The 15,081-nt window shown below is 40.5% G+C and overlaps 1 protein-coding gene across 4 annotated transcripts in view; it reads left to right on the top strand.

Moving 5' to 3' along the window:
• Window positions 1-357: 357 nt before the first annotated feature.
• Window positions 358-15,081, top strand: part of EP400 (E1A binding protein p400) — a 102,708-nt gene continuing 87,984 nt past the window's right edge. For all 4 annotated transcript variants that reach the window (XM_008574617.1, XM_008574615.1, XM_008574616.1 and 1 more), the window contains exon 1: window positions 358-1,668. In XM_008574617.1, coding sequence (XP_008572839.1) covers window positions 358-1,668 — 1,311 coding nt within the window. The remainder of the gene's footprint in view (window positions 1,669-15,081) is intronic.

The following is a 15,081-nucleotide window of genomic DNA, read 5'->3' as shown; positions in this document are numbered from 1 at the left end:
CTGCCAGGCCATGTCCTGGGCCCTGGGCACAGCAGTGACTACAAAGGACACTTTTCTGTACTATATTCATAAGTTCTGTAAATTTTATATAAATTCATGTACTGATAGAGCATACCATCTCTGCTGAAGGAGGTGGTCTCCAGTGTTGTCTCTCTGCATGGCTTGATGTGAGTTAATACAATGCACTGTCATTTGAATCAGATTCCAGGGGAACAGATCTTCAGAGTGTATTTTCAGTGTGGTTATGTGGTAATCATACTCAGTGGTAATCAAATGATTATATCTGCCTTCAAGTAACTTGATTTAAATTTCGATTTTTTAAGGAGAACATTACATTGGATAAAAAGGGAGGTGATAATGCACCATGGCAGCAGCTCTCAGAACGTCCAGCATCAGCTGCAGAGGCCCAGGTCCTTCGCCGGCAGCGAAGGAGAGGAACAGCAGGCCCACCCAGCCCTGCCCCAGTCCCCCGCCACACCCTTCGCTCCCTCGGCGAGCCCATCCGCACCCCAGTCCCCCGGTTACCAGATACAGCAGCTGATGAGCCGGAGTCCTGTGGCTGGGCAGAATGTGAACATCACCCTGCAGAACGTTGGCTCTGTCGTGGGAGGAAACCAGCAGATCACGCTGGCCCCTCTGCCACTCCCCAGCCCCACCTCTCCAGGTTTCCAGTTCAGTGCTCAGCCGAGGCGGTTTGAGCATGGGTCTCCATCGTACATCCAGGTTACTTCGCCCCTGTCCCAACAAGTCCAGACTCAAAGCCCCACGCAGCCCAGCCCTGGGCCAGGGCAGGCCCTGCAGAGTGTGCGTGCTGGCACCCCCGGGCCCGGGCTGGGCATCTGTAGTGGCAGCCCCACCGGAGGGTTCGTGGATGCCAGTGTGCTCGTCAGACAGATCAGCTTGTTTCAGGAGAGCTCAGGACTCACCCAGATTGCTCAGGGAGCCCAGGTTCAGCTCCAGCATGCGGGGACTCCCATCACAGTCCGAGAACGCAGACTATCACAACCTCACACGCAACCTGGAGGCACCATCCACCATCTGGGACCCCAGAGCCCTGCAGCCACAGGCGGGGCCAGCCTGCAGCCTCTGGCCAGCCCGAGCCACATCGCCACAGCGAGTTTGCCCCCCCAGATCAGCAGCATCATCCAGGGCCAGCTGATCCAGCAGCAGCAGGTGCTGCAGGGGCCGCCACTGACAAGGCCCCTGGGGTTCGAGAGGACTTCGGGTGTGTTACTCCCTGGGGTTGGGGGTTCTTCGGCGTTTGGGATGACGTCCCCACCCCCACCCACCAGCCCTTCCAGGACGCCCATGCCCCTAGGCCTTTCCAGCCTTCCCCTCCCATCTTCGGGGTGTGCAGGAGTGAAGAAGGCTCCCAGGAAGTTGGAGACGATCCCCCCAGCTTCCCAGGAGACGGCGCAGATGAGAAAGCAGTGCTTGGACTATCACTACAAGGAGATGGAGGCACTGAGGGAGGTCTTCAAGGAGTACCTGATCGAGCTGTTCTTCTTGCAGCACCTTCAGGGGAATATGATGGACTTCTTAGCTTTCAAGAAGAAACATTATGCCCCATTGCAAGCATATCTTAGGCAGAATGATTTGGATCTTGAGGAAGAAGAGGAGGAGGAGGAGGAAGAGGAGGAAGAAAAATCTGAGGTTATCAATGATGAGGTAAGAAACAGTAGTTTAATAATGTAGAAGACCTGATAAGAGTCTGTGGAACAGTAAATTGAAAAATAACTGGGCCTGGGATTTTTCTGAGATTTTGGTTTCATAAGGATTTGATCCATGAGTAAAATTGAAGAATGTATTTTGCTTTTTTCCTTCTTGGAAAGGAAAGGCTATTCCAGTACAGCATTGTGTTGGGAGAAAGATGCAGAATGATGCTGTGATTAATGCTCATTCATTGAGAACCAGGGCTTCATCTCAGGTTTGGAGAACTCAGCTGGCACAACCTGGATGTGTGGTCATTGGCTGACACTGACAGCTGTTGCCAGCCCTGCTGCTGCAGGCAGAGGACGTGCTGCCGAAGCCAGAGGTGTGAAGCTTAGCACCTAGGCTTGTTTTCCAAGTTTGATGTTTTACTCATGTAGGTTTATTTTTAAAATCACTGTCAACATGGTTTTTAAACAAGGGATTTAAATCACCAGCTTTTTATAATATGTCAGCCATAATTATAAATTACTAAATATTTATTTTTAACTTCATGATTGAAATATAGTTATATGGCAAAAACTGTTTGAGCTTTTTTTCAAGTTTTAGATGTAGCCTTAGATTTGAGGTCATATTTTAAATTCACACTTTTGCAAATACCTGTTGAGTGGTATTTAAGGTAAAATCTTTTTTAGACAGTATACTTTTTGGATGCCTGGAAGGGGGGTGCATAATAAATCCCTAATTGAGATTTCTCAGTACCACAGTGATTCCTAAGATCCTTTTATTTGTGATTCCTAAAAACCAGGGTGATAGCGAATTGTACTGTAATGCACTGTATTCTGTGCCTCTGTGTTGTGTAGTGTACACTACGAGTATGTTGGTGAAGGTTATTTTGTTTTATGATATAACTAAAATAATTTAAATCTTTGTCAGCTCTTCTGCAAAGAAATCAGCTTTTGGTGAACAAAAGCTAGTCTCTTTGCTCAAGCAGTCCTCATTGATATTTATGGATGTATCTGTGTGGCTTTGCCATTTTGTGTTTTCTTTAACACCCTTTCCAGGATGGACCTTTTTTGTTTTTCAAAAGGTTTTTATGATCATTTTGAGGATTTCACTTCTATTGCCATGAAATAGTGAAATCCAGTTCTCTTTATGTTTGTATACCAATGTTGTCTGTAAGCTCAGTCCCCCTTATCTGTGCTTAAAAAAAAAAATCCCTTTTTATAACTTGCTGCTGAAACAGACCTTTGCCATTCTGACCCTATGTATAGTAGGTAACAGAGTGGTTATTGTGAAAATTGCCTGTGAAGTTGTTAGGACTTTGTTACTTAAAGTTTGTCTGCCATTCTCATTTTTAAGCTTTGAAGTTGCAGAATCTTAGGATATTGCATTTGTGACTTAAATTGGAATTCCTGCAAGATTGCAGTTGAGTTAGGTTATTATGTTATAAATCTGCCAGTTCATTGTCCTTTTACAGGATCTTGTGCAAAAACATCCCATTTTTAAACACCAAACATCAGTGAGCTATCAGCAGTAAAACGCTAACAAAATTTTGAGCAGTCTTAAAAATTATGTTGCCTTTTTTTCTCAAAATATTTCCTCTCAGGTAAAGGTTGTGACAGGAAAGGATGGGCAGACTGGTACTCCTGTTGCTATAGCAACCCAGCTTCCTCCAAGTGTTTCTGCTGCTTTTCCATCCCAGCAGCAGCCACTTCAGGTACTTTTCGATGGTTCTAAGATGTAGCCTCATCCCAAACTTTTCCTTCATCCAGATATTTTAATGTTCAATTTACTTATTTGCTCTTCAGCATTATTTTTCCAGAGCCCATTCCTTATTTTTAAAAAGTAAAAGAGTCTTCTTGCATATAAAATTATAAAATTAAATTGCATGAGTAACTGACAACACAAATCTTACTGCATTTTTTTTTTCGTGTACCTGTAATGCCATAGTAGCTTTTAGTATGCATGTCATCAAGTACTTAAAGTCCTGTTGAATGTATGCTCAGGATTCTTGTGTGCTGTGTTTTAAATGTTGGTTCTTTCTTGTGTCTTTTATCTGTATTTTGAGAACAGTGCAAAACAGAACAAGAAAAAGAAATATTTAAGCAGATGATTACTTGGTATTTCCATAGCTAGAGAAATACTGAGGTGACATATACCTCTGAAATCATCCGGATCATAGGCTTCTAGATGGATGTGACGTGAATGCAAACTGATTACTTTCAATTTTTTGAGAATCACCCAGTGTTGCATCAGTAATGTAAATAATTTTAAAATACAGGTCAAATTCTAGTAGTTTTGGAATAAACTGCTGGGTTCTAAAAGCACTTTTATCCTTGGCGATTTTTTTATTGTTATTTTTAATTTTGGTGTAATTTTAAACATACATAAAAGTTGTAATAATTATACAAAAACTCCTATTACACCCTTTACCCAAATTCACCAACCATTTGCTTTATTTTATTCTCTTTCATCATATCGTACCACTTTATTCCTAAATACTTCAACATATCTTAGGTGAGGGGTTCTTACCTATTCATAGCACAAGAATCAAAATCAGAACATCTTACAGTAATACCGTACCATTATCTAATCCACAATTCATATTCAAATTTTGTCTCTTGTCCCAGTGATGCCTTTTAAAGTTTATTCCCCCAGTCTGGGATCACCCACTGTGTTTAGTTGTCATGCCTCCCTGGGCTGGTTTCTCAGACTTTCATGACCTTGACATTTTCGAAGAGTGTAGACCAGTTATTTTGTAGAATGTTCTTCAGTATAGGATTACCCGATGTTCCCTTATGTCACATTTGGGTCATGTATTTTTAAGAAGAATACCACAGAAGTGATGGTGTGTGCATCTCAGTGTGTCATACCAGGAGGCCATGGGGTTACTTTGTCCCATAACTGGTGTTGTGGTTAAGGTGGTGAAATATTTTGGATATGTTGCCTGCCCGCCCAAGGCTCATGTTGAAGTCTGATTCCCAATTTGGCAGTGTTGGGAGCTGTTTGGGTCATGGGGGTGGATCCCTCATGAATAGATTAATGCCCTTCCTTGGGGGGGGGTAGTGAGTTCTTACTCTGTTAGTTCCCACCAGAGGTGGTTTTTTAAAGGAGCGTGGCACCTCCCTCTGTCTCTCTTGATTGCTCTCACCATGTGATCCTGCACCAGCTGCCTGACCTGCCTTTTTCTGTCATGGGTAGAAGCTGCCTGAGGTCTGCGCCCGATGCAGCTATCCCAGAATTGTTAGGTAAATAAACCTCTTTTCTTTATAAATTACCCAGTCTCAGGTACTCTGTTATAGCAACACAAACACAACATACAGGTGGTGTCCACCAGGCTTGTGCAGTGGGAAGTTTCTTACTTTTCCTTTTGTAAATGATGAGTAATTTGGGGAAGATGCTTTGAACTATGTAAATATCCTGTATTTCATTAAATTTTTACCCTCTAATTCCAGCATCAATTGATGAGTCTTGTGTGAATCAATTATTACAGTAAAGATACCTAAGTCCATTGTTTCTTCTGCATTTGTTAGTTGGCATCTACTGTAATGATGAGCTTTCCTTTTTTCCTCCATTTTTATATTTATTAATATATGGATGCTTATTTTAATCAGTGGGTTATAATATGTCAGTATCAGTATTTGTTTGCATTTGCTTATTTAAATTTATTTAATTTACATTCAGTAAAATTCACTCATTTTTGGTCTGTTCTATGAGTTTTGACAGATCCATAGAGATGTGTAACCACCACCACCACCACAGCCAAGAAACAAAACAGTCTGTCAGCTCCCAAAAAGTTCCCTCTTGCTACCTGGTCATAGGCAAACCCTCACCCTTCCCTTGACCTTTGTTTTCTATTTCTGTGATTTTTGCCTTTTCCAGAATGATGTATGAATGAAATCACAGTGCGTGTTGCCTTTCCAGTCTGGCTTGGCTCACTGAGCGTAGTGCATTTGAGATTCACCCACTTTGCTGCATTTATTGCCAACTGGTACCCCACTGTAAAATGCAGCCCACTTTGTCCTTTCACCTTTTGGAAGGTATTTGGGTTGTTTTCAGTTTTTGGAGCTTATTGAATAAAGGTGCTGTAAATGTTCACATACAGTTTTGTTGTGTGTGTGAACATAGGCATTTAGTTCAGTTGAGTAAATACTTAGGAGTCAGGTTGCTAGAATGTATGTTAGGTTTATGTTCACCTTTATAAGCAACTGCCAAACTTTTCTGAAGTACCTGCGCCCTTATGTCCCCGCAGCTGTGTGAGAGCTGTTCTGTTTCCTTCCCAGTATCGTGGTTATCAGTTTTTTTCAGTCGTGCCAATAGGTATTCAGTGGTTTTTATGTGTACAAGGATATTTCTTTTTTTTGCTCAGCCAGTGAGCGGGAACCGGTCTCCACATGGGATCCGAACCCTCGGCGGGAGCGCCACCGCGCTCCCAAGCGGCGCACTCTCCAGTGCGCCACCGGGCCGGCCCACAAGGATATTTCAAAAAGTTTGTGGAAAAGTAAAATTAAAAGGTAATATGAACCTTTCCATGAACTTTCTGAAGTACCCTTGTATATTGCTAAAGACTGATGTTGAGCATTTTTCCATTTGCTATTTGGAGATCTTCTCTGGTGAAGTATCTGTTCATGTCTCACCCAGTTTTTTGTTGAGTTCTTTTACTGTTCCTGGCATTTGAAAGTTTTTTATAGAATATGAATGTAAGGGGCCGGCCCGGTGGCGCGCTGGAGAGTGCGCTGCTTGGGAGGGTTCGGATCCCATGTGGAGACCGGTTCCCGCTCACTGGCTGAGCGCGGTGTGGGTGCGACACCGAGGGTTGCGATCCTGTTGCCGGTCAGTAAAAAAGACAAAAAAAAAAAAAAAAAAAAAAAAAAAAAAAAAAAAAAAGAATATGAATGTAAGTTTTTTGTCTGATATGCAATTTGCAAACATTTTTTCCTGGTCTGTGGTTTGGTCTTTTAACACTGTCTTTTACAGAGCAAAAGTTTTAAATTTTGATGAAGTATAGTTTATCAGATTTTTTCTTTTATGAATTATACTTTTGATATATCTAAAAACTCTTTCCTCAATCCAAGGTCACAAAGATTGTCTTCTATGTTTTCTTCCAGAAGTTTATGGTTTTGCCTTGAGGTCTGATCCATTTTGAGTAAGGTTTTGCATAACGTGGCAAACATAGGAATACTCATTTGTATAAGAAAATTCAACTATTCTAGCACCATTTCTCGGAAAGACTCTTCTATATGAGGGCACCACAAAAAGTTCATGGAAAGATTTGCATTATATTTCAATTCTATTTTTCCATGAACTTTCTTTCTTTTTTTTTTTTTTTTTTAAGATGACTAGTAAGGGGATCTTAACCCTTGACTTGGTGTTGTCAGCACCATGCTCTCTCCAAGTAAGCTAACTGGCCATCCCTATATAGGGATCTGAACCCGTGGCCTTGCTGTTATCAGCACCATACTCTCCCAAGTGAGCCATGGGCCAGCCCTTTCCATGAACTTTTTGAAGTACTCTCGTATATGTTGAGTTAATTTTTCATCTTTGCCAAAAATCAATTGATCCTGTTCATGTGGTTTTATTTCTGGACTCTGTTCCATTGATTTATGTGTCTTTCTGCCAGTGCCACACTATCCTTTATGTAGATTCCATGGTGTATTCTACGTAGAGAATCATGTCTGCAAATAGAGCAAGATTTTTACCCCCAATCTATGTGCTTTTACGTCTTTTTCTTGGCTTTATTGCATTGAGAAGGGCTTCCAGTACAGTGTTGAATAGGAGTGGTAAGAACAGACATCCTTACTTCTTCCTGACCTTAGGGAGAAATTATTTAGTCTTTTTACCATTAAGCATGTAACCTGTAGGTTTTGTAAATATTCTTTATCAGGTTAAGGAAATTTTTTTAGTAGTATTTATCATGAATAGATGTTGAATTTTGTCAAATGCTATTTTTGTATCTGTTGACATGATATGTTATTTTTCTTCTTTAGTCTGTAAAAATGGTGAATTACATTAAATTGAGGTACGCTTTATAAACAGGAATGCACAGATTTTCGGTGCTAGTTTGCTGAGTTTTGACAAATGCATTCACCCGTGTAACCCATACGATGTCTAAGATATCATGTCCTTCACTTCATACAGATTCCTGGTGCTCCTTGCCAGACCCCCTCCCCATTGTTCTGTGATTTATTTTGATGCTCAGGTTATATGTAATTGCCAAACTATAGCCCCTTCAAGCTGGCTAAAGTACGCTGTTGAAATATCCCTATCAATTTCTGAGCACTTACTTTCTGGCACAAAATGTTTAAGGTTCCTTGATATTCCTTGATCCAGCCTTTGAATCAGCCATTTCTTCAAGGAGGCTGGTTCCTTTTAGTGAGGAATAATACTTTAATATTTCTGTGTAGGCACTCATAATGAGATAGATTCATCTGAAGATAAATCTTAAATAGGATATTGCCAGAAAATTTATTAGTGGGGCATCTTTCCTGTTAATGCTTGGAGGAATGTAATATGTTAATGTATTTATAGGTCACATTGATAAATGTCTGCATAAGAACAGTGGGACAATGGAAGGCCAGGAGTGCCTACAAACACTTGAAAAAGAGGCTCAGTCTCCACAGTGATTGCAAATTCAGCCACTCCGGCTTACTGTTACACTCACCAGATTGCCAGAAATTAAATTGGGTGGGATGTGTTGACGTAGATCCGTGGTATTCTCATCCACAGTGATGGAAATATAGCTTGTTTCAGTCATTGGGCAACATTTTGCATCATCTGGAAAAGATGAGCAGTGAGCATCCTCTTTGACCCAGCAGTATGCTCTAGAGATACTCTCGTATTTGTGCACCAGAGCACATGTGTAGGTAGTAATGTTCCTAGCAGCATTTTTTTTAAGAGCCCAAACCTGGAAAGAACCGAACTGTCCACTGGCAGTAGAATGGATCCTGCCTTGTGAATGTTTACACAGAGGAGCACTCATCAGGGTAATCAGTGAAAATGACTGAACCATGGCCACAGCAGGCATCCGTGTGGGTGAACCTTAGCAACATCACGCTGAAGAACAGAAGTTACAGAAGAACACAAATGTAGAATTCCTTTGATTTAAAATTCAGTAGTAAGCAAAACCAAAGTCTGTTTAGAGAAATCCATAGGTGATGACAGATAGGAAATGTTTTTTTTCCCAGCTTTATTGAGAAATAAAATTGTGTATATTTAAAGCATGCAAAGTGATGATTTGGTATACATATAGTGAAATGATCACAGTTAATTAATACATCCATCATTACCTCATGGTTACCTGTTTTTTTTTTTTGGGAAAACACTTAGGATCTACTCGATTTATTTCTTTTTTTTTTTCGGCAGCTGGCTGATATGGGGATCTGAACCCCTGACTTTGATGTTATAACACTGTGCTCTAAACACCTGAGCTAACCAGCCAGCCCCTAAGATCTAGTTTCTTAGCACATTTCAAGTATACAACACATTATTAACTATAGTTACCGACCTTTAAATTCTGTCTCTAGATATTATTCACCTTATAACTGAAAGTTTGTAAACTTTGACCAACATCTCCTCATTTCTCCCACCACCCAGCCCCTGAACCACCATTTGTGTGACTTTTTTTTTTTGGTGGCTGACCGGTACAGGGATTGAACCCTGGCCCTTGGTGTTATCAGCACTGCTCTAACTAACGATAACTGGCCAGCCCAAATGTGACTTTCTTATTTTTAGTTTTTAAGATTCCACGTATAAGTGAGACAGTACTACAGCATTGTCTTTCTCTGGCTTATTTCACTTAGCATGATGTCCTCTGGGTTCATCCCTGTTGTCACACTGGCAGGATTTCCTTCCTTTATATGGCTTAATAATATTCCATTGCATATGTATGTACATTTTCTTCATCCATTCATCCATTGATGGACACGTGTTTTTCCCACGTCTTAGCACTTGTTAAGAATGCTGCAGTGACTTGGGTATGCAGACACCTTTTGATATGCTGATTTTGTTTCTTTTGGATATATACACAGGAGGGGATCGCTGTTTCATGAGGTCGTTCTATTTTTCATTTTTCGAGGAGCCTCTATACTGTTTTCCAAAACGGTTGTACTAACTTACATTCCCACCAACAGTGCAAAGTGTTCTATAGGGAAATATTTAACACACAATTCTGGTAGTGCGTACCTTGGTGGGTGTATTAGTTCATTTTTGTGTTGCTATAACAGAATACCTGAGACTAGGTAATTTATAAAGAAAAGAGATTTATTAGGCTCACAATTCTGGGACACCTGCATCTGGCATGGGCCTCAGGCTTCTTCTACTCATGGTGAAAACGGCAGGCAGCCAGCACGTGCAATTCACATGGTGAGAGGAAGCAAGAGAGAGAGGGAAGGAGCCAGACTCCTTTAAACAACTAGTTCTTGTGGGAACTAGCAGAGCAAAAACTCACTCACAGTGCTTCCCTTCCCCCACCAACCAGGGAGGGCATTGATCTATTCATGAGGGATCCATCCCCATGACCCAAACACCTCCCAGCACTGCCATGTTATGGATCAGATTTCAACATGAACTTTGGGAGAGACAAACATATCCAAACTATATCAGTGAGGGTGTGTGTGTTTTTTTTTTTATTTTTTTTAAAGATGACCGGTAAGGGGATCTTAACCCTTGACTTGGTGTTGTCAGCACCACGCTCAGCCAGTGAGCGAACCGGCCATCCCTATATGGGATCCGAACCCGTGGCCTTGGTGTTATTAGCACCGCACTCTACCGAGTGAGCCACAGGCCGGACGGTGTGTGGAGTTTTTAAGGCATGGGTAATATTTTATTGCTTAAGCCGTGTGATGGGTACATGGTGATTGCATCAGGATTACTCTTTTAAATTGTATGTATGTGTTTTTCCATTTCTCAATATTGTATTATGGAAATTTTCAAACATACGGAAAAGTCGAATGGATCTTGCTATTTAAATTCTTTGATTAATTTTACTATGCTTTTAAAGTCACACATGTTTTATAATTTCTTTTGTATGTATGATAAACTTTAAAAAAAAACTGTTTGAAATACAGAAAGAGAAAAACCAAGAAGTCTCTATTGTGAGTTATAGATCTTTGAGGCAAATGCCAGTGGATGTCAAAGGAAATAGAAAAGAGTTGAAATGAAAAACATCCTTCCTGTTCTTTGGGGAAAAAAAATCTCAGTGTGAGTTTTGTTATTTACAGTCAGTTGTAGAATTTTTATATCGACTAATGAAACTGTAGAAATAAATTTAGTATTAATTTCTATTTCCAAAATAATTTTGTTAAAAGAGCAAGTAGTAGTATTGAGTGCAGAAGTGTTGTGTATAAAATAATACAGAAAGACACTTATTTATGAAAAGAAGCATCCTATTCTGCATCCATTTAAGCTGACCATGCTCCTTTCTTCATGGGGGCCCGGTATGCCATGGCTGCCACCAGCAGCCTCCTTGTTCATGTGTATAGCCTGCTGCTTGTGTGGGACCTTGGAGATAGCCCTTTCCAGTGGATGTTTGTGTCTCTGACCTAGCGCTGTCCCCAGTCTAGGCTCCAGACAGGTATGTGGGGTGCTTTTGGAAAGCCCCAGGGCACAGTGGCCAGAGTTCACGTTGACCAAGTCATCATGTCCATCTGCACCAGGCTGCAGAACAAGGAGCATGTGATTGTTCATATTCCCTGGCCTCCAGAAGATCCACATCTCAAAGAAGCAGGGCTTTACCAGATTTAATGCAGATGAATTTAAAGACATAGGGGCTGAGAAGCAGATCATCTCGGATGGTTGTGGGGTTAAATACATCCCCACCTGTGGCCCCCTGGATGGGTGAGTGCCCTGCACTCATGAGGGCATGCACTGTGCTGCCCCCTCCTTACTCATACCCGCTAGTCCTACTTTCTGTCAAAAAAAGAGAACCATCCTAAATAGAGAGTATCTTTTAGGGGGCCGGCCCGTGGCTCACTCGGGAGAGTGTGGTGCTGATAACACCAAGGCCCTGGGCTCGGATCCCATATAGGGATGGCCGGTTCACTCACTGGCTGAGCGTGGTGCTGACAACACCAAGTCAAGGGTTAAGATGCCCTTACCGGTCATCTTTAAAAAAAAAAAAAAAATAGAGAGTATCTTTTAGTCGTTTTCCTGTTAGAGAAAATGAATAATTATCTGTAACTCCATTATCCTAACACAATTATTTTTATATATATACCAGTTGAAACAAGTGTATTTAACACTTTTTTGTTTTATTTCATTTAACAAATAACTTTTTATGTTTTATTAATAACAATAAAATAATAATTTTATGAATAATTCTTAGTTTAGCAGCTGCTAATACTCCATCATTTTGAAAAGCTAACCATTTTTTCATTTAACCATTTTTCTAACTTTAGGTTATATATAATCTATTCAGAAATAATTCTTAGGAGTAGCATTAGTGAAACAAGAGAGTGTAAGTGTCTTTATGGTGCTTGCTGTATAATTCACTTTTTTTCTTTTTTTTGGTGACTGGCCAGTACAGGGATCTGAACCCTTGACCTTGGTGTACAACATTGTGCTCTAACCTACTGAGCCAACTGGCCACTGGTTACTCACTTTGATTTTAGCTCAAATCACAGCTAGACATATGTAAGTGGTCCCAGTTTTATTGGTATAGTCTAGCTAGTCCTGTTGAGCATTCTGAAAAGATTAAGACATAGTTTCAGGATGAGTTTTGTTATTTGCAACCAACTGTAGGAATTTTATAACAAACTAATCATGCTAATTAAACTCTAGAAATCCAAAGTTCTCAGTATTGCATGTGTATTACTTTCTGTCTGTTTCCAAAAGGTTTTGAGTTGGTATTATTGAGTGTAGTTATTGTATACAAAATAATACTGGAATTATAGTTACTTACATTTTGTAAAACTGTCCTGATTGGAGTTTTTTCCAGTGATTATAATGTTACAGAAAATGAATAATTATTTGTGGTTGTGTGATCCTATCCCAACTGTTGTTACTTATATTACCTTACATATGTGTTAATGTTTTTATGTGTATAGTTAAAAGTTTATAGGCATAAAGTGGTATCTCAACTTGCTTTAATATGCATACCTTTAAGAAAGAAAGCAAGAGTGGTTTTTCTCTTTGTGCTTTCTTCAGTTGTTCTTACCTGAGGTTAAGCGTCGGGAGGCTTCTTTTAGAAGCTTGAATTAAGGGAGACCTAGGTTACTGAGTCCCCTCCACTTGCAAGTATGTCCTTTTTTCTTTCGTCCAAGTGTGGCCTTTTATGATCTCAGAAGAGTCGTCTCCTTCCATGATTCCATTCTGTCTCTTCAGTCACTGAGCACTCAGTCTTACAAAGGGCATAGTTCCAGTTAATTCACAGTTTATTTATGTTCCAGTTAGTTTACAGTTTATTTAATTATTTGTTTATTTAAATTGGGCAGAAATTTACCTGGTAGCGATCACCACCTACTACCGGTCTTAACTTCCTTAATGTTAAGTCTGTTCCTCTTTTAGGGGCAAACATTCTGTGTTGTCTTTTCTGTGAGCTACATATCTCTAGTTCCTTCAATTATTCTTTGTCTTTGTCTACTTTCTAGGCTTCCTGTAAATCATATGAAATCTTCTATAGATATACTGTTCTGGTGTTGTCTGTCTTAAAATGAGCACCCAGAATTAAATTTCCATCAGAGTATCCCTTTAATCTGTAGGAATTTTTCATTCATTCATTTTTTTTTTTTTTTTAGTTCTAATGGTTTTTATTTCAAATCAAGTTTGTATTTTAAAGACAATGGTATCTTTATAAAATGTTCACAAAGAATAAGATAAAACTTAAGAATAATTCTGAAAAGCGAGAATTAGTGTGTGCTTGAAGGAGTTTGTGTATCCTCTGTCGAGCACAGTGTCTCTGCCACCTGTGTGTCCCAAGTCCTCTGGAAACCTGAGAGTCAGCAATAATTGGGATGTAGCAGGGAGAGCCTGGCCCTCCCTGCCAGTGCCTTTTGATGAGCAGAAGTTTCTGATTTTAGTGAAGTCCTATTGATCAGCTTTTTTCATGTGGATTTCATTGTCTTGAGCGCTATTTGCTGAAAAGGCTCTTCACTTCCTTTGGATTGCTTTGGAGGCTTTGGAAAATGATGTGATTGTATAAGTGGGGGTCTGTTTCTTGGTGCTGTGTTTGGTTCTTTTTGTCTATTGGTTGGTCCTTATGCCAGCACCATGCTGACCTGATTACCGGAGCCTCCTGCACATGATTCTGCCCCAGAATCTGATGAATGAATCTGATCCCAGGTTCACTGACTCTTCTGCATTTCCACACACCGTTAAGCGTCTCCAATGAACTTCTTATTTCACAGGTTGCATCTTTTAGTTCTAGAGTCTCTATTTCTCTCTCTTTTTTAGTAGTTTTTGTTTTTCTGTCAGGATTTCCTCTCCTTGTCACACTGTATTTTTCTTCATGGCTTAGGCACACATATTGAAGCCACTCTGAGCTCCTTGTCTGCTAGTTCAGGCACGTGGGTCATCTTGAGGGTGTGTCCATTTAGTTTTGAGTATAGCACATGTTTTCCATGTTTATTTTTATTTTGGAGTAATTTTGAACTGGAATTTTTTTTTGAGGGGGGGGTGACTGGCCAGTCTGGAGATTCAAATCCTTGAACTTGGTGTTGAGAGCACCACGCTCTGAGTGAGCTAATTGGCCAGCCCTGAATTGAACTTTGGATACTGGTGAAGTATATAGAACCCATGAGTCATGTTATGTTCTTCTGAACAGTGTGGATTGTTTTGCTTCCACACTTAGAATTGAAACTGCAAACTGCCTCCTCTGTGGTAGGTGACACCTGCAGTCTCAGATTAGTGTTTGGCCTTTGCATGGAGTCCGTGTGGGCATGTGTGGCTTAGGAGCTGTCTCCAGCTCTCACTCCTGCTGTTCTTCAGGCCACTGAGACTTGATGTGTCTGGGTTGGAGCTCTTCTGCGAGCACAGACTGGAGTTGCTCTGGTGCCAAATGCCTGAAACTGTAACCTTGTCATCACCTTCCTGTGCCACCTGCCTACGTTGTCATATTTTCATAGTTTATCTGTAGTTTATGGCTGTCTGGAATATGTTCAGCCCAGTAGGAAGTATGTGGCCATTAGTAGATTTAGAACCCTTTTTCAGTCTTTTATTAAAAAGTAACTCTTTTGATTATATAAGTGATAACATATATTGTCTCTTCAAATTATTCTTTTCTTTCCTTCCTCCCTCCTTGGGTCCATTTTTCTGTCGCCTTCTCTATTCTTTCCTACCCGCATCATTGTTAAATGTAAATGGGAGTGCTGTCATGCTAAATGTATTGTTGTTTATTTTTCCTTTTAATAATTCTTACTAAGCCTTTCCCTATGAGAGTAAATCTGCAGTGTGGTTAGCATAGCCATGTACTGTCTCTTTCTACGGCTGCAGGGC

This window comes from Galeopterus variegatus, unplaced genomic scaffold, assembly GCF_000696425.1.
Source record: "Galeopterus variegatus unplaced genomic scaffold, G_variegatus-3.0.2 Scaffold1075, whole genome shotgun sequence".
NCBI lineage: Eukaryota > Metazoa > Chordata > Mammalia > Dermoptera > Cynocephalidae > Galeopterus > Galeopterus variegatus.
The sequence above is the reverse complement of the archived record's forward strand: the minus strand, read 5'-3'. Positions and strand labels throughout refer to the sequence as shown.